Source organism: Eurytemora carolleeae, unplaced genomic scaffold, assembly GCF_000591075.1.
Source record: "Eurytemora carolleeae unplaced genomic scaffold, Eaff_2.0 scaffold321, whole genome shotgun sequence".
NCBI classification, from domain to species: domain Eukaryota; kingdom Metazoa; phylum Arthropoda; class Copepoda; order Calanoida; family Temoridae; genus Eurytemora; species Eurytemora carolleeae.
The window spans coordinates 148,401-174,401 of NW_019396506.1; the positions used below are offsets into that span (position 1 = coordinate 148,401).

The following is a 26,001-nucleotide window of genomic DNA, read 5'->3' on the forward strand; positions in this document are numbered from 1 at the left end:
AAACCAAAAAAGGCTGAATATTCCATTTTTGTAACGGCCGGGCCATTTTTTATAATTATCATATTTTCAATAACTAAGGAGAGATAAACTTACAATTTTTCCAAATTACCAACTGTCCAACCATATAACCCCATGTTTTAAAAAAGATAATTCTACTGTTTTTCAAGAGTTTTTTTTCTTTAAATTAATTCATACTTGACTTAGACACTTTGACCCTATCACGATTCCAACCCCCTGTGGTTTTTCTTTTTATCTTTTAAACGGCTAACACTAGAATACTCAAACTTCTTCACTTTTTAAACTTCATAGTTATGAAAAAATTTTGCAAATCAATTTTTGATGCATAGGGTATGGCGGAGGACGGTTAAATGGCTATTCGATCACTCCTGTATGCCGATTCCGTTAGCGTCTGATCAAATCAGGGTTCAGTCATGTGTTTGTTGTCTATTCTGAACCAATAGAAATAGTATTACCGTAACATCTATATTTCCATCTATCTCAATATCCAATTAGAGATATAAATCCTTTAATCGGCGCTAACAGTAAATGGAAATATTTACTTCTACTGAAATTAAAGTGCGATGTTGCAAAAAAGTAATAAAAATCAATAACTTTTAAAGTAATTTAGAATTAAAATTTACATACCTGAAAAGCCCTAAAAAATGGGAATAATATCATGTGTCACATATTAATATTTGTCGAAAGTAAAATTAATTATTTGTCAACATTTTTCCGTCGTACTTTCTGAACTTTCTGATCTTTTTGAACTTTTTTTAAATACAGAATTAAATGAATACAAATACTTTCTTGACATTTTGCATTTTTTCTAATTTAATGAACAGACGCCGCTGTCTTAAATGAGACAAAAAATATACCTAGAAGAAAACATGTTGTGATAAAAATAAAAAATATTTTTTTTTTCGAATTTTATTATAAGAATCTTATCAATTTGTATGAATACTGTTACAGAAAAAAATTATTTTCTCTCTAATAGATTATTAGAAAAACAAATTCAGCAGAATTTTCTGAAATTATTGTTGATTTTTTTCAAATTTTCCGTTCCTCTGAGGAGCAATAAAGCTTTATTAGATGTGCCATCTTTTATTATATTCTGCCATTTTGATGTTTATTTAGAGCAATAAAGCAGTATTAGAGGTGCCATCTTTTAATTTATTCTGCCATTTTGGCGTTTATTTAAAGCAATAAAGCAGTATTAGAGGTGTCATCTTTTAATATATTCTGCCATTTTGGTGTTTATTTAGAGCAATAAAGCAGTATTAGAGTTGCCATCTTTTAATATATTCTGCCATTTCGGCGTTTATTTGTTTAAATAAACAATATAACCAACCAACCAACCAATCAACCAACCAACCAACCAACCAACCAACCAATCAACCAACCAACCAACCAACCAATTAACCAACCAACCAACCAACCAACCAACCAACCAACCAACCAACCAACCAACCAACCAACCAACCAACCAACCAACCAACCAACCAACCAACCAACCAACCAACCAACCAACCAACCAACCAACCAACCAACCAACCAACCAACCAACCAACCAACCAACCAACCAACCAACCAACCAACCAACCAACCAACCAACCAACCAACCAACCAACCAACCAACCAACCAACCAACCAACCAACCAACCAACCAACCAACCAACCAACCAACCAACCAACCAACCAACCAACCAACCAACCAACCAACCAACCAACCAACCAACCAACCAACCAACCAACCAACCAACCAACCAACCAACCAACCAACCAACCAACCAACCAACCAACCAACCAACCAACCAACCAACCAACCAACCAACCAACCAACCAACCAACCAACCAACCAACCAACCAACCAACCAACCAACCAACCAACCAACCAACCAACCAACCAACCAACCAACCAACCAACCAACCAACCANACATTAGATAGATTAGATAGATTAGATAGATTATATACATTAGATAGATTAGATAGATTAGATAGATTATATAAATTAGATAAATAATATTAAAAACGCAAATTAGATTAAACATTTTTATATCTTTAGGAAAAGCCTGATTTAAAGATTATACTTTTCTTTTTCAGTTTTGCGATAAATACCTGGGGGGCTCCTATTTTTGGTTTATCGGAGTTTCCAGAATGGGCGGTCAGGCCTGGTAATAACTGCACCAGTTTCTATAATACAACATTTCAGGAACAGTCTCTTCCGTCACCAATATTGATTTCATAGACTTATAACGCTATCTTATTATAGATCTAGCTATTTAATTATATATCTAGCTATCTAATTATAGATCTAGCTATCTAATAATATACCTAGCTATCTTGTTATATATCTAGCTATCTAATTATATATCTAGCTATCTTGTTATATATCTAGCTATCTAATGTTATATATCTAGCTATCTAATTATATATCTAGCTATCTTGTTATATATCTAGCTATCTAACTATATATCTAGCTATCTTGTTATATATCTAGGTATCTAATTATATATCTAGCTATCTTGTTATATATCTAGCTATCTAATTATATATCTAGCTATCTTGTTATATATCTAGCTATCTAATTATATATCTAGCTATCTTGTTATATATCTAGCATCTAGCTATCTTGTTATATATCTAGCTATCTTGTTATATATCTAGCTATCTAATTATATATCTAGCTATCTAATAATATATCTAGCTATCTTATTATATATCTAGCTATCTTATTATATATCAAGCTATCTATCTATTACAGAGAAATTTCATGCCTTATCCCGGTTTCATAATCAAAACAATTTTTCCATTTTTCCTTTTTTTTAAGATTTTATGTTAAATGAAAATGCGATAAAATTTGCTTAAGTATATTTGGTTTGATTAAAAATCTATGTACAAAGTTATTTTTTAAGATGTAAAATTCTGTTAAAAAATTCACTGTTCAATTCACATATATTTATATATTTGATGTATAATCATTTTTCACAATACATATCCATTTCACATAATCTCCCCCGGTTAAAATTTTTTTTTTATAATTTACTGATAAATATTAAATCTAAAAAATACACTCTTCTACAAGAAAATTAGTCATTATATATATGTAATTCGATATCAATGCACATAATATGTAATATGTAATATGTCTAGTTGAAAAAATGTATCTGTTTCAATATTTAATCAAAAAGTAATCACAATATTTTTTTGATTTTTCATTCTGATAATATGTTTTTCTCCATTTTTTTGTGGTAAAGTCTATTCTATATTTTTCATTTTTAAAACAGGGTTTTCATCAGATTGATTAGCAACATTCAGAAATGAACTAAATTTCGTAACTTTACTCATTCTTTAATGAATTGTACATCGTTTTGCCAGATAAACCGGATGTTGTGTATTTTGTGAAAACTTTTTTATAATTTAAAGTTTAAAATGATTATTACGTTGTTGGATTTGAAAATCAGAGGCCGAATTTTAGGAATTTGAGCTGCGGCTTAAATTTGAGACGTGACTGAAATATGGTTGGTTCCACTTAAATTGTAGTCAATGTTTCAAGATTCAAGCCGGCGCTCAATTCAAACCGATATTTGGCAATTTTGAGACGCCGCTCAAATTCATTAAATTCGAACTCAGTATTCATAACTTTTGGAAAGAATTAAATATTAAATATTAAGATATATCTACACAGCAGATTGACACAATATTTAAAAAATCCGCGAATGAGATGGTTCTAATGTAAAAACTTTTGCTTATGCACCTGCACCAGTAAAATTACATTCTTCATAAAATTCCAAATTTGATATTTAATATTTCTTTAAGGTATAAAGGGCATATTTGCAATAATAAAGGTAGTAAACTTTTCAAATTGTATTCTTCGCTCTTATTGAATTTATCGTATCAAAGTAAATAGATGTGTTTTAGAATAAATACACAATTATTCTTGTTCTGACCTTATTTATCAATCATAAATTTTATTCTTTGCAAGTCTATTAGATTTTCCAGGCCGCTTCGCGTCCATCTTCGATTTTAACTCTTTAGTGTTGTTCTATCTGCGGCATTTTCTTTTCTTAAATCTTTAAACAAAATACAAAAAATACTGTCCGATTTAGCGATTTTTGACAAATCCAAATTTTTGAGGCAAATTTCTTAAAATCTGACCATTCATAAATTAACTTAACGTGGAGTTTTTTTTAAATTAGTAAATAAAATGCTGCAGTTAATTTCCCCAACAGTTTAAAAAGGTTTATCATTCTTGTAAATAGCTTTATTTATAAATTCATCTTATAAACACAATAACAATCTATATTTCATACAATTCTTTCAACATGAGTTAGTTAGATAGTATTTAATTTATTTCAAATTTTAAGCTTTGCTTCTTCCTGCATTCTCGCAGTTCCATGTACTTTCTTCTTCCGTTATAAACCCTTTCCCTTTCTAATGCCGGCAAATGTTTTGCTTCCTTTTCCTTCTCTACATTATCTTGATGAATACAGTCAATAAGTGTGACGTGACTTTCTTGAGTTTTCAACTCTTGTATTTTATCCTCACTGGTTTCTTGTGATGTCTCATCATGAAACTTCTCGTTCAAGAAGATGCCAATTTCATTCTCAAGTTGATGACATTTATACATCTCCGTCCTCCGCAGTTTTGATTTTTCATATTTTCGTCTTAAATTTTCCTCTTGTTCTTCCTGTTTTCTTTGTTCTTTTTCGTCTTGAAAACAAACTCTTTTTACAATCTTGTTTGCCGCTCTATCAATATTTTTTCTTTTCTCCGAAAATTCTCTGACAATTGCTGGACTATGACTGTGTTTCAGATACTTAGAATTCTTCAAATACTCCATCAATAGATTTTTTTGATTTACTAAATCTTTTTTTGTGTTTTGGATTTCATTCAGATGTTTTTCAATATCTTTGATTTTCTGCTTAACTAGAGTAATCTTTGTATTCTCGCTTGGTTGTTCTTCTTCCCTTTCTTCTTTCCATTCTACTTCCCATTCTTCTTCCCTTTCTTCTTCCCATTCTTCTTCCCATTCTTCTTCCCTTTCTTCTTCCCTTTCTTCTTCCCTTTTGTCTTCCCTTTCTTCTTCCCTTTCTTGTTCCCTTTCTTGTTCCCTTTCTTCTTCCCATTCTTCTTCCCATTCTTCTCCCCTTTCTTCTTCCCTTTCTTCTTCCCTTTCTTCTTCACTTTCCTTGAGCTGGTTATTAGTTCTAATTCTCTTTAGTTTCCAATATTCCATCTCCTCAATATATTGCGGACTATCTCTCCGTTGATACATTGTATAGTTCCCCGCAACCAAGTCGTAGATTTCATCACTTTCTTTCCAACCCTGGCACTTGACTACAACCTTCATAAAGATGTGGTCCACGATGAATTTTTTCCCATTTAGGGATATCTTAACAATGTCCGACCACGGAATGTTAAATTGCGATGTTTCCTTGTTGTCTGGGGAGCTGATATTAATCCCCAGGTTATGAACCCCTAGGGTAACTTGAGAATGTTTATGAAAAACCTGAAACTTAGTAATTCCAAAATTTTCCAAAGTTTGAGCAATTTTCAAATATTCAACTCGACACCTGTTTTGTGACATTCCTCGGTGTTCAGCGTGCTGTAAATACACTTTTTCTTCCAATTCCTCAAAACTTAGCTTAGCCATTGTAACAGGAAGAATCTGACAAATTGGTAAATATCCTCCTAGTTTATGAATTTCAGGATAAAAGTTTCCATATATATTCTGCATATCGTACGCGGCTAAACGAATTGCCTTGTCCATTGTACAATACAGAGATTCATCCAAAATTTTACTTTTTATGTCATGATAGAAAAGAGTAAATGTCTGTCTCTGAAAAATCTCTTCGCAAAAGTTTTGAGGAAAGTATCTGATTTTTAACTGCAAAGGAATCAGCATCTTTCGGACTAGGATACGATGATCTACAACATTTCTTTCAAGTCTCAACCAGTTTATTCTCCCTTTTAGATCTATGTATTGTAAACCAAAATACCAAACCTCGCTGACTCCTATCTTTAAACCAATTTGATCCATTAGCATTGATCCTGTAGTATTGGTGTCAATTGTAAACAATTTCTTTTCATCATAGATTAAAACTTCAATATTTATCCTAGAAAGTCCCATTTCTGACCAAAGGTCTCTCTGCAGTTGAGTTCGGTTTGACTCTATCTGGGGAAAAAAAGAAAACCTGTATTTTATATGAAACACAAGACATTTGAGAGATATGAACAAATTACGTCAATATTTACAAGGATTGTCAGAATGAAACTCGTGAGAATTGTTTCTAATTCAACACGAACACGGTTTAAAGCATTACCGAGGAGGGGGGGGGGGGTTGATAATACCCTCCCCTTCCTTTCTTAATTTTTGGAATGCAAGTCTAAAACAAAAAACAGATCAGAAAGTTTTTGTCAGGAAGGTGTCCATGCTGAAGGTGTTTGTCAGGGAGGTGTTCATTCTGGAGGTGTTTGTCAGCGAGGTGTCCATGCTAGAGGAGTTTGTCAGGAAGTTGTCCACGCTGAAGGTGTTTGTCAGGTAGGTGTTTATGCTGGAGATGTTTGTCAGGGAGGTGTCCGGGCTGAAAGTGTTTGTCAGGGAGGTGTCCATGCTAGAGGTGTTTGTCAGGGAGGTGTCCATGCTGAAGATGTTTTTCAGAGAAGTGTCCATGCTAGAGGTGTTTGTCAGGGAGGTGTCCATGCTGAAGGTGTTTTCAGACAGGTGTTCATGCTGGATGTGTTTTTCAGGGAGGAGTCCGCGCTGAAGGTGTTTGTCAGAGAGGTGTCCATGCTGGGGGTGTTTGTCGAGGAGGTGTTCATGTTGGAGGTGTTTTTTTCAGGGAGGTTTCCAATGTCCATGCTAAAGGTGCTTGTAAGGGAAGTGTCCATGCTGAAGTGTTTGTCAGGGAGGTGTCCATGCTGTAGGGTGTTTCTCAGGGAGGTGTCCATGCTGGAGGGTGTTTGTATGGGAGGAGGTCCATGCTGGAGGTGTTTGTCAGAGAGGTGTCCATTTTGGAGGTGTTTTTCATGGAGATGTCCATGCTGGAGGTGTTTTTCAGAGAGGTGTTCATGCTTGAGGTGTTTTTCAGGAAGGTATCCATACTGGAGGTGTTTGTCAGAGAGGTGTCCACACTGGGGGTGTTTTTCAGGGAGGTGTCCATGCTAGAGGTGTTTGTCAGGGAGGTATCCATGCTGGAGGTGTTTGTCAAGGAGGTGTCCATGCTGCAGGTGTTTGTCAGGGAGGTGTTCATAAAGGAGGGTGTTTGCTTCACCAAAATGAGTACGGTTTCTTAAATTTGAATTAAAATCTCTCGTATCATTCAACAATCTTTAAACTTACAGAATTGCCTTCAATTATATACTTTTCATCTAAAAATGGCTACGCTAAAAAAAGTATAAAAGAAAAGAAGAAAAATTTATGTTTAAATTGTCAAATTTTGATCAAAAGTGAAAAGTTGATAGGTCAAGGACTGAACAGTTAAATCAGTGTCGTAAAACTTAGAATTGTTTGATCACGTGATTACGTCCTCTATTAAACAAGGCGTCATTTAGTTATCTTTAGAGATAAAACTAATTTATAGCATCAGAAGGAAAGTCCTTAAATTTTACGTAAGCCGGAGATAGATAAAAATAACAACTATTATCCAATGGTCTAAGATAGATTTATTTTAACTTTTAAAGTACTATTCCTGAGTTACTGTCATCGTCGTATATATCAATACAATAAAGACGACTTTCGTTTCCAATTTTGATTGCTTCCCCGCTTTCAAACAGCAAAAGCACTTAAATAAAATCGAAAATTTGTTAATTTACAACTTCTCATTGTTTACTTTTAAACTTGTTATTTAAAAATGTTTGTCTGTGCATCACAGCATTATTAATAAAAATTCGTCCTCATTGTAAAAATATAATCGTCTTCTACTGTACTTATTTTATTATTCACACGTTTCTACCTCGTCTACTTTGTACTTTTAAACTATTTGAGATCTAGTAGCTGGAGGTTTGTCTACATATTTCAATTAAGTTAAAAGCAATTTAAAAAATTTATTGAAATCCACGATTCCAAGGTTACAGTGTTTTTAGAATGTGCATAGTGGAAAAGTATTTGTCACCGAAGTGCGTCTATACTTGAAGAGGGGTTGGGGGGAGGGGGGTCAAATTAAATAAGAAAATTTAAAATTCTATAGGAATGTTGAGAAATGTAAGAATGGTTCTGTGATTTATGAATTAGTATAACATTTTCAGATTAAATGTGCCTTTTAGACGAATAAAGAAACTTGTAAAACGTAAATATGTCTTTTAACAGAAAATACAGAATATTATTTATACTTGATGATATGTTCTTGCTTGCACAGACTACAGAGATCCTGGAGATCTTCAGATTAACTGAAACAAGTTTTTGCTTAGGAAAAGTCTTTGGTTTGATATATTCTAGACATTACACCCGAAACTAAGCTTTCGGTGAAGATATTGTAGCGTTTAGTGGAGAATGATGGTATACTAAATCCGCATGTTGAACAAAACACTAGCATTGCCTTCCAACGTGCTCATTAATCACTATAATCTTGTCCTGGAACTGTAACTTCGCCTTCAGGACTTTATCAGGGTCCTCCGTGGAGGACATGACCTCCGATACGTAGTCGGAGGTCCCAGAGCTAACCTCTTCCATGTGGCTGGGAACCTCACACTGAGAGACTCAAATGTCAAATATAGAAAAATAAAATAAAGTTGAAAGTTTTTATTTTTTGATGTCTTGTTGTAATGGAGAGGAAAAAATATTTGAATTTTACCGAAACAAATATGAATTTTAAATCCTAAAAAAATATTTAAGTGTGTTGATTTTGTAAAATGATAAGCCCTGATTGTTTTATAAAAAGTATAAAATGAAAACGTATAATTTACTATGACGTTTATTTAGGAGAAAAAAAAATACAGAAAAAATAAACTAACCCTAATTCTAATTTACAATCTACATATCACGTAAATACATTGTAGAGAGTTCATAAATATAAATTTACTTTGTATGTATAAAGAAAGTATCAAAACACAAACATTCTGCACCCTTCAGTAAAACACCTTTTTAAAAGAGCAAATGCAAAATCCTGGATATGTCTCGTCTAAGAGAGGATCTCTATCAATAAATTTCAATAGTAAAAACCAACTTTTTCGGATGAATTTGGGATTGAAAAGGTTTGGCATTTTGATATCTCTGTTCCTTTTGCTTTTCGACGTCTAGCATCACCGCTTTGACCTCCTTGACCTCTGTGACCTTCTTGTCGGGGATTTCAATGGCGGCTAGCTCGTACTCGGAGAGGTCAATCTCAATTTTATCTAAAAACAAAAGTTGCTCAAAAAAAGCTAAAGAGAAGAAAAAATTTAAATATCTATAGAGAGAAAGATCGGTCGATACATAGATAGGTACGTAGATAGATATATAGTATATATAAGTAGAAGATATTACAGAATATTTTTTAAATACTTGACATTTCTTACTGTTTCTACAATGTTTCTTTAAACCTATGTTTTTTTATATAAATCCTAAAAAGCGTTTAACACTTTTTTGAACTTTTAGAGAACTTTTATTGACACCAAAGAAATAACAAAAATTGTTTTGCTAGACCTTACTTCTTCCTTGAGCAGGGGTGTTTGAACTCCTGAAATTCACAATTTTTTTTTATAATTCTTACACTTGCTATAAAGCCATGGACTAATGAAATATGTACATATTTATTAAATATTTGATAAATTTTGTTTGATTTCTCTGCTTATCTCGAATATTTTATCTTTGACATCAAGGAAGATCTGCCAAAATCTTCGAAATCTTTTAGTTTATCCAATTAACGTAAAAGTATAAACTTATCAGTGTTTTATCTAGTTTCTAACATTTTCACCCTAACACAAATAAGTACTTTAAATTTAAAAATGGTTTCAATCCTTTTTTAATTTTTTTGGTGTTTTAAATGTGATATTACATTTGTCTAATCTTGAATTTTAGATTCTGCCAGTGCAAAAACCAAGTAAAAACAAAAATGTCTTTTCGCTTTAAATTATAAAATTATGCATGTTTGAAAAGGCCTTTGACCCAGCTAATTCAAATTTGCAAAAACTTTTGCCAAATTTTCAAAATCTGAATGTGTAATCAAGAAATACTAAAAAAGCAATCTGTTTATATAATGCAGTTTTCTTTAATCACAATGGGAACATCATTACATTTATTATCCATTATTCCTCCAGTCAGATTGTTAGAACAGTGAGAACCAAAAAACTGTGGAATAGGAAAACTACATTATAGCAATAATTCATTTTATTTCATGTTGTTACAAAGGAAATAGTGACTTCTGAAATCACTTATTAAGTAGAATTGGCCAGTTTACACTGCACAATTGCTGTGTCTCATGTTCATTATTTAAAGTCATGACTTGAGTCTAAAAGTGGTTTAACTGTATCAGTGCTAATCCCCTGCAATATTATCGATTCTTAAGGCAGTATTCTATGGTATTTAGTTTGCCCAGTAACTGAGAGTATACTTAGGGTTGTTTATATAAGAAGCTGAGAGGTTTATTGTTTAAAAACGGGCTTAATTTACACACATCTGTAAAATGGAAATGTTATTCAAATAAAAACAGAAAATGGAGCCTTTCTTGCTCATACCTTAAAGCACATCAAACACAACAAAAGAGGTTAAAAGTACGATTTTGCGATCTAATAATCTAGTTTACAGTATTAACTTTTAATTTTTACATGGTTCTCAACATTAACATTTTTTACAGGACGCCAAGATACAAGTTCAAGCTGCATCATAAATGTTTGTGGATTTATCTATATATCTAAATACTTTGCTTGGTTGCGACTGAACCGAACGGTTGAATGGTAATTTATATAACAAATGGGAGGGTTTGCAGCTGAATTTTAATCAACTTATTAGTTTGCAGCTGAATTCTAATTAATTTATTAGCTTGCAGCTGAATTCTAATCAATTTATTAGTTTGCAGCTGAATTCTAATCAATTTAGTAGTTTGCAGCTGAATTCTAATTAATTTAATAGTTTGCAGCTGAATTTTAATCAATTCATTAGTTTGCAGCTGAATTCGAATCATATTATAAGTTTGCAGCTAAATTCTAATCAATTTATTAGTTTGCAGCTGAATTCTAATTAATTTATTAGTTTGCAGCAGAATTCTAATCAATTTATTAGCTTGCAGCTGAATTCTAATCTATTTATTAGTTTGCAGCTGAATTCTAATCAATTTATTAGCTTGCAGCTGAATTCTAATCTATTTATTAGTTTGCAGCTGAATTCTAATCAATTTATTAGCTTGCAGCTGAATTCTAATCTATTTATTAGTTTGCAGCTGAATTCTAATCAATTTATTAGCTTGCAGCTGAATTCTAATCTATTTATTAGTTTGCAGCTGAATTCTAATCAATTTATTAGCTTGCAGCTGAATTCTAATCTATTTATTAGTTTGCAGCTGAATTCTAATCAATTTATTAGCTTATAGCTAAATTCTAATCAATTTATTAGTTTGCAGCTAAATTCTAATCAATTTATTAGTTTGCAGCTAAATTCTAATCAATTTATTAGCTTGCAGCTGAACGGAAATTTTTTGACAGTATTTCCACGTGAGCTTTCTACATCTATTATCTTTCTTTTTGTGTATTTGCTATCTATCTATCATTTAAGTAGTTTCCCGACCTTTCCTTGAACGTCAAACACAATAAAGTTGGAGATTTTCCCAAACAGGGGGGTGGGGCCGATTTCTTTGTTGAGAAAATTAGTACGCGACGAAATTATGTACTGTTCAAAAATTTGGCTTCATACAGAACTTTCCTGAAATAATCTATAGCTTTTGAACCGCATTTGCCGCATTTGACCGCATTTGCTACAAAAATGGTCTTTCAAATTTAGCAAAAGTGCCAATGAAACTTAAAAGTTAGATTATATAATTCAAATGCATAATTTAATGTTTTCTAGATTAAAGATTCCGTACAATAAGCTTTCCTAACTGTGAAATGCCTTTTTGCATACGCAAACTTACTAGATTTGAGAAAAGAAGGCCAAATTCTTGAAATGATTCCCCGCTAACTGATTTGGATTAAAATATGAATTTGAAACTAGCTTAGAATTCAAAATTTGAAAACTCGTCTTAAACTCGAGTATATTTTTTTTAATCCAGCCCTAAATTTACCGATGCATTAAAACAATTTTATATCAAATGATTAATGTCATCATTTGGTAAAAATAATCGACTCCTGGAGGTAAAAAGTCGAGTGATAAAATGGTAACTAAATTCATTATCCACTGTAAACTCCACGGTTTATTTCAAGTACCGGGCCGAGTTTAAAGCTGCTGGAGCAAGCAGAACAGTACACGTAAAGACTATATAAGGCAAACCGGGACATGACACCAAATGAATGAACCCCTTGCTAGGGAGATTCTAGTGTATAGTTTAAGTAACTTTTCTCATAATCATCAAATAGAACAAAAGTACCGATCGAGACATAATTCTATCATCTTTATCCTAAGACCTTTTTTCGAGAACACTCCCTACAAACATAATTTCAAGTAACCCTCCTTGCAACGATGAATATGCCCAATTGACATCGGTAACCTGAAAGCTTTGTCTGATCAAGTATGATATTCATGCTTTTGTTTTTTTAAATTGTTTATTTTCGCTTGCGAGTTCACTGCAAAAAGTGACTCTTGAATTTCTTCTTTAAAAAAAGCATTATATCATTTACTCTCAGACAAATTAGAATCAATGGAAATTTAATCCCGAGGGGGTTTAAATTTCCATTGATTCTAATTTGTCTGAGAGTAAATGACATTCCTTTGTAAAAATAACAAATTATTTTTATTATTTATTATTGTTTTTAAAAGGGGCGGGATTAAATGAAAATTGTTGCATACCAAAAAACCAGCTTTTTATAAAGGAATGAAGATTTAGAATTACAAACTTTTCTAGTCTGGAAAGCGAGCATATCTTCCATATTTTAAGTAGATTAAGGCTTCAATGGTACCGTTGTAAATCAGGCATTGCCATCTTTGGATGGATTACTTCTAATACGTTTACAGTCCCTTTATGTACTTCTAATTTACCTGTACAGTCTCTTTATGTACTTATAATGGAGCTGTACAGACTTTTATGTACTTATAATGTACCTGTACAGACTTTTATGTACTTGTAATGTACCTGTACAGTCCTTTTATGTACTTATAATGTACCTGTACAGTCCCTTTAAGTACTTATAAATAATGTACCTGTACAGTCCCTTTTTGTACTTATAATGTACCTGTACAGTCCCTTTATAAACTTATAATATACCTGTACAGTACTTTTATGTACTTCTAATGTTCCTGTACAGTCCCTTTGTGTACTTCTAATGTACCTGTACAGTCCCTTTATGTAATTCTAATGTACCTGTACAGTCCCTTTATGTACTTCTAATGTACATGTACAATCCCTTTATGTACTTCTAAAGTACCTGTACAGTCCCTTTATGTACTTGTAATGTACCTGTATATTCTTTTATGTACTTCTAATGTACCTGTACAGTCCCTTTATGTACTTCTAATGTACCTGTGCATTGTACTTGTATGTACTTGTAATGTACCTGGATGAGGTTCAATATAAATACATTTCCAGTTCATGAACCCTGGGAACTCTATGAGGAGTTTAAAGAAGGCAAGGAGGAGAAGGAGGAGGAGGGTGAAGATAAACAACCAGACTACAGCATCAAACATTCTAACCTAAATAGACCTAAATAAACATGGATATTCAAAAAGTTTAAAATCTCATTGGGTTTCCAAAGTGGGGGTCTTTCTTTTTTTGAGAATTCTGATTTTTTAAGACAAAATGGATATCTGACCAAATTTTTATCTTTCTTCCTCAATTTTAAAGGCAGACCACATTCTGGAAATCCCAAGACGTTGTCGATGTTAACTGGATTAAGTGTGATACTACTTCATTCACAGATAAATATGGCACTGATCGCAGGCGATTTGAAAATAAAAATTATACACCCTTTAAATTCATAAATAAATAAAGTTAAATTGACAAGATACATCATTATCTAATAAAGTTTAAAAAGGGTGTTATTTAGAGTCATGGAAGTTCGTAGTAAGATTTTGACTCCACTGGAGACCACCGGAGGGAATTCTTTTTCACTGGAGGGGTTTGAAAAAAAATGCTTTTTACAATTCAAAACTTTACGCAGGGTGATTTACATTCCACTGGAGGGATTCAGATATCTTTCCTAGGAGTTTATAATTCCACTGGAGGGATTCAGATATCCTTCCTGGGGGATTATAATTCCACTGGAGGGATTCAGATGTCCTTCCTGGGGGGTTAATTTTCCACTGGAGGGATTCAGTTATCCTTCCTTGGGGATTATAATTCCACTGGAGGCATTCAGATATCTTTCCTAGGGTTTATAATTCCACTGGAGGGATTCAGATATCCTTCCAAGGGGTTTATAATTCCACTGGAGAGATTCAGATATCTTTCCTAGGGGTTTATAATTCCACTAGAGGGATTCAGATATCTTTCCTAGGTGTTTATAATTCCACTGGAGGGATTCAGATATCTTTCCTAGGTGTTTATAATTCCACTGGTGGGATTCAGATATCTTTCCTAGGGGTTTCTAATTCCACTGGAGGGATTCAGATATCTTTCTGGGGGATTTATAATTCAATTGAAGGAATTCAGATATATATCTAGGGGTTTTATATTTCCAGTGGAATTATAACCCCCCAGGAAGGATAACTGAATCCATCCAGTGGAATTATAAACCCCTTGGAAGGATAACTTAATCCCTCCCGTGGAATTATAAACCCCTTGGAAGGATAACTGAATCCCTCCAGTGGAATTATAATCCCCTAGGAAGGATAACTGAATCCCTCCAGTGGAATTATAACCCCCCAGGAAGGATATCTGAATCCCTCCAGTGGAATTTTAAACTCCTAGGAAGGATAACCTAATCCCTCCAGTGGAATTATAACCCCCTTTAAGGATATCTGAATCCCTCCAGTGGAATTATAAACCCCCAGGAAGGATATCTGAATCCCTCCAGTAGAATTATAAACCCCTAGGAAAGATATCTGAATCCCTCCAGTGGAATGTAAATCCCCCTGCGTAAAGTTTTAAATTGTAGAAAGCATTTTTTGAAACCCCTCCAGTGAAAATAAAATCCCTCCCGTTGTCTCCAGTAGAATCGAAATCTTACTACGAACTTCTTTGAGTCTGTTATTTATTATAATAATTTTAGAACTGCGAAATTTTCGCATTTTTTGAAATTTTTTTTTAAAAATCTGTTAGAAGGTTTAAATAACTAAAATATGAACCCTTTGTAATATTCCTAAACAATCCACAAATTTTACTGAAAAAAAATCCGCAAATCCATGAAAAATTTCATTCTTTTTCATTCTCTGCCTTTCGAGTTTTTGTCACTCACTTTAAAGTTTTTAAAACAAAAAACATCTCCTTGTGTCTGTAACTGTGAGTGATGCTAACATTACTAAAATAATTATCTAGATCTTGGCAGCTTAATCCCCATATTGAAACTTAACTTAAAGCGCAGGATTTGTGTATTTTTGACATGAATATTTGCAGTTTTTCTTTGAACATCAGAAACCGTTCTTGATTCAGTATTTTTTACTTCTTCAGAAATGACAAAGATATCCACAGCTATTTCAAAATTACTAAGAAATTATTTCTATTCAGTTTTTATCCAGCCAAACTTATTTGATTATGACGTATCTTGTTATTTCTATTTGATTTGTTATGTACTTTTGTGAGGTAAATTAATAGTTTGAACTATTTTAATTATATGCATCTTTTAAAAACTGCATATGATGGAAAATTCTTTACATTAAATGCATATCTTGGGGAAAATTTCTTAAAAATATCGATTTTAATTGAACATTTTGTAAACTTAATGTTTTGAGCTGAGCAGCTGAAAGAATTTGGGCTGACAGTTCAGGTTTACGTTTCAACTTCTAAAAAATCTTGTTGACAGTGTGCACCCTTTCAAGTTCTATTCAAATGGCCAGGAGAGGGATGGGGGGACTTTTTAGAGCTGAAAATATTAAATAATTAGGATTAATTTGATTTAAACAAAAAAAATTTGAAAAATAATTTAAAACAAGATAAATAATGATTTTGTTTTCCCCTGGGGATATTCAAATATTGCAACACAAATACTTAAAAAGCTAAAAACAATAGTAATTGGAGTTAGGGGTTGCGAAGGGAAAAATGGGAGGAAATTAAGTTTACTTAAGAACAAATATCAGCACCATATCAAGGAAAACTACAAAAAATATTTTTAAATAAAATTTTTCAATGAAAAATCTTTAAATTCATGCTTGGCGATCAAAAAAAAACCCTTTAATCGTTGAAAAGCTTAAAGTTTAATAAATATGAATAATTCGTTTACATAATGTCTTGAAATTATATAATTTTTTTTTTTTAATTTTATGGATGAAATTATATAAAAAAAATTATAAAGTTTAGGGATGAAATTATATAAAAAGTTGTATTTCTTGGTTTTTCCTCGACTTTCGGAACACATGGCAAAAAAAGTGTTTTTAGTCAATTGCAAATTCATTATTAGTACACCTGAAGTAAAGGTGATGTTACATCACCATTGATTTGATAAGAATCCATCAATAACAGCTTGTACTGTCAGCTGTTGATTATGACGTCGGCTGTTGATTATGATGTCAGCTGTTGATTATGATGTCAGCTGTTGACGTCAGCAGCAAATTGTGTATTCGGCAATTGTTAATGACGTCAGAGGTGTAAGCGGGGTAGGAACAGTAGGTTCTAAAATGGCCACCATAAGTCTAAGCTCTACAGGGACACGAGGAAACATTATTGTTTTGTTAGCTTTCTCGTATACTTCATTAGTGGACCTGGAGTTATAGGGGATTAGGGGACATGCATAGAAGGAAAAGAGGAGAAGCGGGGGGGGGGGGTTATGTCCAAAGTTTTTTTTATTGAAAGAACGAATTTTTCCAACAGATTTGGAAAAAAACGATTGTTTTTTACTGAACGAACGATTTTTTCGAATAAATTTTTGAACAAATGATGGTTTGTTACTGAACTAACGATTTTATTGAACATACGATTTTACTGATGAGCAATTTTATTTACTGAAATAAATGGAAAGTGCACGGTAATTTTAATAACGAATTCGAAATCAATCTTTTTAACGATTAAAATTTTTTTTTGAAATGGGTCGTTCATGAACGATGAACGAAGGAAACGAATAAAAGTCTGCCCAGTAAGGAGAAGGGGGGGCAGAGTGAGAATAAGGGGGGACAGGATCAGTGAGAATACGGGGGGACAGGACCAGTGAGAATAAGGCGGGACAGGAACAGTGAGGAGTAAGGGGGAAAGGACCAGTGAGAATAATGGTGGACAGGACCAGTAAGTTAAGAAGGAAATTTTAGAGCAGAATTAAAGAACATAAGTGAAAATTCAAAAAATATGGAAGAGATGAAAAACATTCTTATAATCATGATGCAAGAAAAGGAATTATAAACAGCAGATGAAGCAAGTATTTAGAAAAGAATACAATTAAGACATTTTACAAAAAAAAAGAGAAAGGACTTGGAAGATGAAAAGATATAGAAGAAAAGAAAGATCAATATGAAGGAAAGTAAAACAGAAAGATTGCTAGCAGAAAGTGGAAAAGAATTTGTGAGACAGGTACAAGAGAAAGGAAGAGAAAGACGAAGAGAAAGGAAGCACAGAAATTAGAAAGGTATATAGAAGCAGGACAATGACCTCGGCTGCGGGGAAAAGATAAATTTTTAAAGGGCGTTTATAAGAAAAAGGAGAAGAAGGATTAAAAAAGCTAAGAAAACAAGAGATTAGAAAAAAAGGAAAAAATTTTGTTAGTATTTAACAGAAGCAAAAATAACGATTCACTTGCCGTAATGAAACATATTTATATTGTACAAAAGCTACGAAAAATAGCTTTAAAAAAATTATCAACGAAAAAAATCTTACCAATTTAAATTCAAATAAGAAAATAGAGTAGAGGCCTTGCAACAAGTCTGATTTTGTAATTCCTATATATTTGCAACGCAGTGTAATCGGTAGAACTTTGATATTTCAATATTAATTCTGTTAGATTAAATAATCTAAGTTTGAAATATAACAGGTTTATACCATCAATTTGCAAAGTATATGGATTAGAAAATTTTATTTTGTGACAACATTAATTTATCTTTTTTTTGTCAAAATTTAAATTGGTTAGAGCAAGTGATAACCTTTAATGAGTGGATACTGGATACTATGTACAGCTTTTAGATAGGGTTTCCAGCGAAAAGGAAAAATCATTTTTCTGCGACCATATCGCTTCATTTTCGCAAAAAATACGAAGATTTTAAAAAAAATAATGCAAAAATTTCGCGAAAAAATTGATGCAAAAATTTTGCGAAAAAATTCAAAACTTTAGCGAAAAAATTCTAAACTTTAGCGAAAAAGTTGCAAAATTCATCAAAAAAGACTAAATTTCGCGAAATTTTCGCATTTCGCGTTATTTATTTTTGCGAAACGTTTCGTTTGCTGGAAACCTTACTATTAGAGCGACGGTTTTCGTTTGTTTTTTACATACTTTATACAACATACAACTTTTTCGTACAGTTAATAGAGCCGACGGTATATTCATATAATAACATACAATAGACAACTGTTATGTACAGTTATTAGAGCGGTGATCTATTTTATTTTGTACATACTATGTACAGCTGTTATGTACAGGTATAGGTGCAAATAATTTGCTTTGTTCTGTACATACTATGAACATCTGTTATGTACAGGTTTAAGCAAAGTTACCTGAAAGTGTTCTACTGGAAATGTTTATCGGTGTCAGGTTCAGTTTCAGAAATACAACAGTCACACGGGCACATTCTAATCAAAGAGAAGAGATATATATATAGAGTGGAATTAACATGAAAGTGTAAAACCGCCATTTTTTGGTTCTGTTTCCATACTGCAGGTGTACTTCACAAATTTGTGGTACATAGCGTCCCATATCATATTAGATTATCTCCACGCTTATAATGCCGAAACATGCACATAATATAAAAAATCAATCGTATTTTTTGCATGTAAATCTGTATGTGAGCAATATAAAATTTATTTAATGATTCGTTCGTTTTAGATTTTCTGATTAGTCCCGGAAATCGTAATTTGGGCCCCGGAACATCTTTTTATAGAAACAAATTCTTGAACATTATTTAGTCTTCTCTAAATCAATTCTCTAACAACCTGGCATGCATACAGATTCAAAGTTCAGTTTCATTCTAAATTCATATTTGCAAAAAAAGATCCGTGTAAAGAGTTGCATAACATATTTGCAAAGAAGAAGAAAAGAAATGTTTTACATCTCTGCAAGGGTATAATGCAAGGAAAGTTAATTGCAGTAGCCGTATACGTTGGGTACATATTGAAACCAGTTCTCTCTGGGCGGAATTTGTAAACAAGAATTTTTCAGTTTTTTGATAATTCACATAATAGTTTCCTATTACCAGAATATTTCATTGATTTTTATGTGAAAGATGGATCCCATGTCAGGCTGTGACATCCGTCTTGTGTTTACATTACCGCCCAGAGACAGTACACTGCAGTACAAAAAATGCGTACACCTCTTAAATAAATTTCCTTGCATTATAACCTTGAATATTACTAAGAAGAATATTTTTTACACTTGACAAAGCAAAACCTGCACTGGATGCTTTGTTTATAACCGACTTAAGATGATGGTTCCAGTTAAGATTTTCGTCTAAATGAACACCTACAAACTTAGAAAATATTTCATGATTTGATTTGCTGCAATTTTTCTAGAAGTTTTGAAAACGAAGAGAGCAAACTTATATATAGGCCTATAATTTGTAAAATTATGCGTTTCCCCAGCTTTGAAGATAGGACGATTTTTGCAGTTTTAAGAATGGTAGGAAGAAATAAATTTTTGAAAGATAAATTAAATAAATGACAGATAGGACCCATGATAGTTGGTATGATATATTTCAGTAAATTTGTTGAGATTTTGTCTGGTCCAGAACTGTTTTTACTTTTTATTTTTTTTAAGAGCATCATTTATAAAAATCGGGGGTCATATTTGCAAAAACAAAGTTTTCATCTGTTCCCTCTGACAAATAGTCAGAAAATTGTTTTTTTTAGTGCCTTTTATTATTAAAACCCTTTGATATCTCTACGGCCCCTGAGAGAACTTTTCCATTGCTCACAAATGCATCAAGAATGTTAATTGTTTTACGTCCCCTTCCTAGTACACTATTGATAGTCAGCCATGATTGTTTACAATCTTTACTGTATTCTTAAAATTTATCATCAAAGTATTTTTTTCGTGTTGCCCTCACAAGGCGAGTATATACTGTATTACATTCTTTACATCTAGATTTAGTTTCCTGACAGGGTTTCCTCAACTTTTTATTAAACAATTTGGCTTTATGTTTTCTCGATATCATCAGTGCGTCAGACATCTAAGGGTTAAAAGGTCTATTTTGTCAGGGAATGAACTCTCAAAACAGTTATCAATCGAATCAAAAAAATTATTAAATGCATCGTCCTGGTCTCTATTCAGAAGAACATTTCCCAATTTTTATCTTCTAAAAATTTTTTGAATTTGAAAAAAGACTCAGAGTCAAACTTTCTAGTTTTTTGTTGGCACTTTTTTTCTATGAATTTATCTTTAAAATCTCGAATATATAAAACAGGAAAATGATCAGAAATATCTTAAACAATAATGCCAGAATCAAAACTGTTAGTGCAAATATGATCTAGAATAGTTGCTGAATTGTGACTTATTCTAGTAGGCAAAAAACTATTCTCAAGAAGCTAAATAAGTCTCTGTGTGGGTTGCTTTAAGCAGAAATCATAAAATCAAAGAAGAACATCTATAGAGACACAAGCATGTCACAGAAGTTAGGTCAATATCATATAATAGAAAATAAATTACTTTTGTGCTAAAAAATGTATGAATACTAGATTTTTCCTGAATAATTTCTTAGTATTGTTCGAATTTTCAAAGCAATCTTTTGCTCACCTTTTTTATTTTAGCTTAGTCAAATCCTGGAGTTTACAAGTTTATCTGTTCCAAGAATAACAGGTGAAAGATATGCCCTAAGAATTGTTGCATAATCAACTAAATTAGTCCAAGTGCAATTTTTGTGTTCACGCTTAAACGCCTAAATATTACAAAATAGAAAATTCAAGAATTTGCTCGAAAAAATATCTTTTGCGCTAAATGTTAACTCTAGGACGGGGTGTGGGGGGGGGGTGGCAGAGCTTGAAGTCACATTAACATTTATAAATAAAGCCAATATATAGAAAGGTCGTTGAAAAATTTTGTTCTAAAAAATCACTTTTTTGGAGAACATAGAATTTTCAAGCAAGCGAGCTTTAAACATACAGTGTCAATTCGATATCACCCTTTTAACATACAGTGTCAATTCGATATCACCCTTTTATTTTTTTTTGCAAAAATCATTGAATTTTTTTTCAAATTAAGTTTATTTTTTGAAATTATCATATTAATTTAAAAGAAAATATTGGCAATCATTGATTTAATTTCAAATTTACCTGAAATCGTTGAATATCTAATACCATATCATACCACATGTAATTTCTTGCTACAAATTCGACACTTGCATTTTTAAGTATTCGTCCCCTGTAACTTGTCTTTACAGTCAAATTGAATTAACTAAACGTTGTTAATAAACTTCTCTACTAACTTAGCACACTCTAAAATCAACAACTTAGAAGTGTACTTTTTCCAGTACGCGAGCTGTACATTAGAACTGTTCTCTATGTGAGGTAAGCTGTGTTGACCCTGCTAAGCTGGAAGCTGAACTAAACTGAAAGAAACTGACCGTATTGTCATCCTCTCCGGTATTACGGAGGAGGGTTGGGCTCATGTCACATCCTAACACGCTAACCTGGCGTGTAAGGGTGGGGGGATGTGTACAAAGAGGAGGGGGGGGGGAATAATGCAAGAAGGGAGAAAGGATGAGATGGATGTATAGTGTTACAAATTGGCAAGAAAATCAGGGAAAAAATCAGTATTTTCGTTCATTAATACTCCACTTTAATTCTAACATTTTTTTTGGCCATTCATAATTGTCGATGGTTTAAGCGATTTATAGGTTTAAAGATATATTTTCATCGTAAAATAAAAAGTAATAATTTGGAATAATTGATTCCCCTTGAATAATAAAATGTAAAATTTTTAAAGATCCGAACCATCTTTCATATAAAGCAATTTTGCTCAACAAAGATCTAACTTCAATGATGTTTATATGAAAGAATGAATGAGTAGAAGTATTGGTCCGGTTAGGTTTCCAACTACCCGGTAAGACTAGAGTATTTGTATTAACCTGAAGTGCGTGTGGCATATTTCATTTGTTTAATTATCTGTCTCTCTCTGGCTTTCTACTGGAACTTTTTTGGACGACAGTACAGGGATTTTAAAGAATTGAAGTTTACTATTAATTACTAAACTTTCACTTTTTAATAAAAAATATTCAAATATAATTTTCTATTGTAATAATAGTTAAGAAAAATTTTAAAATTTTTTTTTTTAAGGACTTAAAATTTACTTTTTGTTGCAAATCCATTTGCTAGCCAAAAATGAGATTTTTTGACATTTTCATTTTCAGCTATTATAAAATTTATACTCCTACTCCTGTAATGATCGTATAACACTATATCTGTAAACCTGAACTACCTTGTACATTATTAATTATCTACATTTGTAAAAAACTACGTAAACCCCATATCATGATTTATCTTAACTGAACTGAAAATAACTACGTAACATGAACGAACAGGTTTAATATCGTCCCCTTTAATTTGGGATCAATGTATAGGTGTAGTAAATGCCGTACTCTTAAAAGTTTGTCCCACAAACTGTATCAGTCCAGGCTCAACCAGTCCACTATCCAAGTTAACCAGAACGCAATCCACCTGGCTCTAAATGCCACACAGAGACACAAGTGTAGCTTATCAATTTACCTTTTACTCAGGCTCTAAATTCCACACAGGGACACAAGAATAGCTATAAAACCAAGCTATTACTCAGGCTCTTAAGAGACACAAACGTAGATATCAACAAGCACTTCCATCCGCTTTAAATGCCACACAGGGACACAAGCTTAGTTATCAACAAGCTTTTACTTCCACTCTAAGTGCCACACAGGGACATAAGCTTAGCTATCAACAAGCTATTACATCTGCTCCACATGGCACACAGGGACACAAGCTTAGCTATCAACAAGCTATTTCTTAAACGATCTCTACCCTAAACGTGGTATGATCTCAACTCAAATACTCAGCAGGATACAATTACTTTACACTGAAATCTAAGCGGAGTTCTGATTCTAATTAAAGTCTATTCTAAATATTCATGTTACATGTTAAGTCAAGTTAAGTGCCAATACGTATTCTAAATATTCTGCAGGTATATAATCTAATCACAATATAGTCGTATAGTCGTACAAGTTTTACGTAGCTAAGGATTAACGCAGTTAGATCCTTAGACATTGTACAACACATTTTATAACAGCATTTATTACATAGCTAGTTTGATAGCTACGCTTGTGTTCCTGTGTTGCATTTAGAGCACTGGATCGTCCCCATCATTTAGGATCGATATATAGCTAGTTTGATAGCTACGCGTGTGTTCCTGTGTTGCATTTAGAGCACTGGATTGTCCCCATCATTTGGGATCGATATATAGCTAGTTTGATAGCTACGCGTGTGTTCCTGTGTGGCATTTAGAGCACTGGATTGTCCCCATCATTTGGGATCGATATATAGCTAGTTTGATAGCTACGCGTGTGTTCCTGTGTGGCATTTAGAGCACTGGATTGTCCCCATCATTTGGGATCGATATATCTTTTTGATAGCTAGGCTTGTGTCCCTGTGTGGCATTTAGAGCACTGGATTTGATAGCTATGGGTATCGCGCCAAGTGGTATTGGTGTTGGTAGTTCGCGGGATTGTAACCGTGTGGATCATCGCCTGGTTGACTTTGATAGCGGACGGGTTGTACCTGGACTGATACAGTTTGGGACGAAGTTTTAAGAGTTCGATATTTACTAACACTCTGATCAAATTGTATATAAACTGTTTCAGGCTGATCAAGCATTTTTCATCTTGTAATTATTCTTGAGTATTTCTTAGAATTTTTCAGGAAATGTGTCTTCGAAAAGTTACAGATTCAAAGTTCAGTTTCATTCTAAATTCATATTTGCAAAAAAATATCCGTGTGAAGAGTTGCATAATATATTTGCAAAGAAGAAGAATAGAAATATTTACATCACTGTAACTCTTTCAAGAAGATAGAGTTTGTTTCTCTTTCAGCTGGAACTCTAACATAATATAGATAAATACTATCCATCTGATTAATATTTCCAATTTGTTCTTCAATATAAGGGTGAAATTTTTTAGGATATAATTTTATTTATTAACTAGCAAACTAATTCTATCGTAATTCCTGGTTTTTAAAAATTACATTCTCGGATACGCATATTTATGATTATGTTCTCTTAAATTAATTCTTATTAGATTGGGGTTCTTATTCTAACCGGTACCGGTAATGATATGTTGGGGAAAAAAAGATGTCCAGGCAATGCCGGGTACCCACGCTATTGTCTGCATAAACATCGCGAAATATTTGAAGTAAAAACAGGTTTTGTTTGTTTACTCACAGTTGGAATGTCCTTTAAAATCTTTTCTTTTATATCTGATGTGTTCTGTAAACTAGAAGATTAATTAACAGCGACCTTATTATTTTAGATTGTTAGTAGACAAGAGATTGCTAACAGCTGTCAATCTTGTGAAAATACAAAGAATACAAAGAATTCACCCCTCACCTTGAAATATAAAACAAATTTGTCCAAGGTTTCGGGGATTTTCTCACCTTTGCTAATTAAAATCATACAAACAATGATTCGGATTTCTTACAGCTAGGTAAGGTTATAATGTCAGGAAAGTTATACGCATCTTTTGTACTGCAGTGAACTGCCTCTGGGCGGTTATGTAAACACAAGGCGGATGTCAAAGCCTGGCACGGGATCCATCTTTCACATAAAAAATCAATGAAATATTCTGGTCATAGGAAACTATTATGTGAATTATCAAAATTATCAAAATTAACAAAATTTAATACTTTTAACCTAAGCGAACACTGATGCATCTTTTCTTGTTTACTAATTCCGCCCAGAGAGAACTGGTTTCAATATGTCTGCAGTGTAGACGCAAATGCAATTAACTTTCCTTGCGTAATAACCTTGCAGGTAGGGAGTCCCCATCGCAAGAGTGGCATGTCATATTCACAACGGTACCATTAAAAGCATTGTCTGATCAAGTTTTTGATCTTGTTTTTGATCTTGTTTTTGATCTTGTTTTTGATCTTGTTTTTGATCTTGTTTTTGTTTTTGAAAACTGTTTTTTACATTTGTGGTTTCTCTGCAAAAATGACTTGTGTATTTCTTACGTCAGAAGCAATGGAGAATTATTAGAAAAAAAAACGTATTTTTGACAAAGAGAATAGAATATATATAAGAGTGGAATTTAGTCAATCCTCGGTATGAATTTTGTCAGTCCCTTTCAGCATGAAAGGGACATGAAAGGGATTTCAAAGTGTACAAATCATGTAAATGTTCACAAATTATATATAGTAGAGTACATTAATACAGTATGTTCCCTAGACTATCCATTTCAATTTCGAATTTTTTACAGCTGTTAATTAAACTTTATAAAATGAATTAGGTGAATAAAAAAATTATTTGATTTATAGTTATAACGGAAAATCATCGTTTGTAAAGTGAAAGGCATAAAGTCTATGTGAAATGATCATTGGTTAATTATGAAACCAGCCTATTTCATAATTTGGTTTTCTTTTAATAATAATTTTAGATTTTCTATAAAATGATGTTCCAGGCTCAAAAGGTTATATAGCACAAA

General features: G+C 32.6%; 2 protein-coding genes across 5 annotated transcripts; both read right to left on the reverse strand.

Moving 5' to 3' along the window:
* Window positions 1-4,344: 4,344 nt before the first annotated feature.
* On the reverse strand, window positions 4,345-7,855 carry LOC111704539 (moesin-like). The gene has a single exon (XM_023476796.1). The coding sequence runs from the start codon at window positions 6,130-6,132 to the stop codon at window positions 4,345-4,347; it is 1,788 nt and encodes a 595-aa protein (XP_023332564.1). The 5' UTR covers window positions 6,133-7,855.
* Window positions 7,856-8,033: 178 nt separating this feature from the next.
* On the reverse strand, window positions 8,034-21,890 carry LOC111704550 (uncharacterized). Of its 4 annotated transcripts, XM_023476822.1 has the most exons (7): window positions 21,617-21,890; window positions 21,081-21,157; window positions 18,851-18,925; window positions 16,622-16,828; window positions 13,620-13,755; window positions 9,220-9,335; window positions 8,034-8,691 (listed from the first exon to the last, which is right to left on the reverse strand). In XM_023476822.1, exons 4-7 carry the CDS (start codon window positions 16,667-16,669, stop codon window positions 8,530-8,532), a joined length of 462 nt encoding a protein of 153 aa, XP_023332590.1. In that variant the 5' UTR covers window positions 16,670-16,828; window positions 18,851-18,925; window positions 21,081-21,157; window positions 21,617-21,890; the 3' UTR covers window positions 8,034-8,529. The 4 variants fall into 4 exon arrangements, with proteins under 4 accessions (XP_023332590.1, XP_023332589.1, XP_023332592.1 ...); XM_023476821.1 differs by lacking the exon at window positions 21,081-21,157; XM_023476824.1 differs by lacking the exons at window positions 16,622-16,828; window positions 21,081-21,157 and adding an exon at window positions 18,020-18,081 and having other exon boundaries at window positions 21,617-21,889.
* Between the last annotated feature and the right edge of the window lie 4,111 nt (window positions 21,891-26,001).

Coding starts and splice junctions, on each gene's coding strand:
- LOC111704539 (XM_023476796.1), bottom strand. CDS start 6,132: ATGGGACTTTCTAGGATAAATATTGAAGTTTTAATCTATGATGAAAAG.
- LOC111704550 (XM_023476821.1), bottom strand. CDS start 16,669: ATGGATTCTTATCAAATCAATGGTGATGTAACATCACCTTTACTTCAG. Junction 9,336..13,619: donor TTATATTGAACCTCATCCAG/GTACATTACAAG, acceptor TTTTGTTTTTAG/ATAAAATTGAGATTGACCTC. Junction 8,692..9,219: donor TAGACGTCGAAAAGCAAAAG/GAACAGAGATAT, acceptor TGAGTCTCTCAG/TGTGAGGTTCCCAGCCACAT.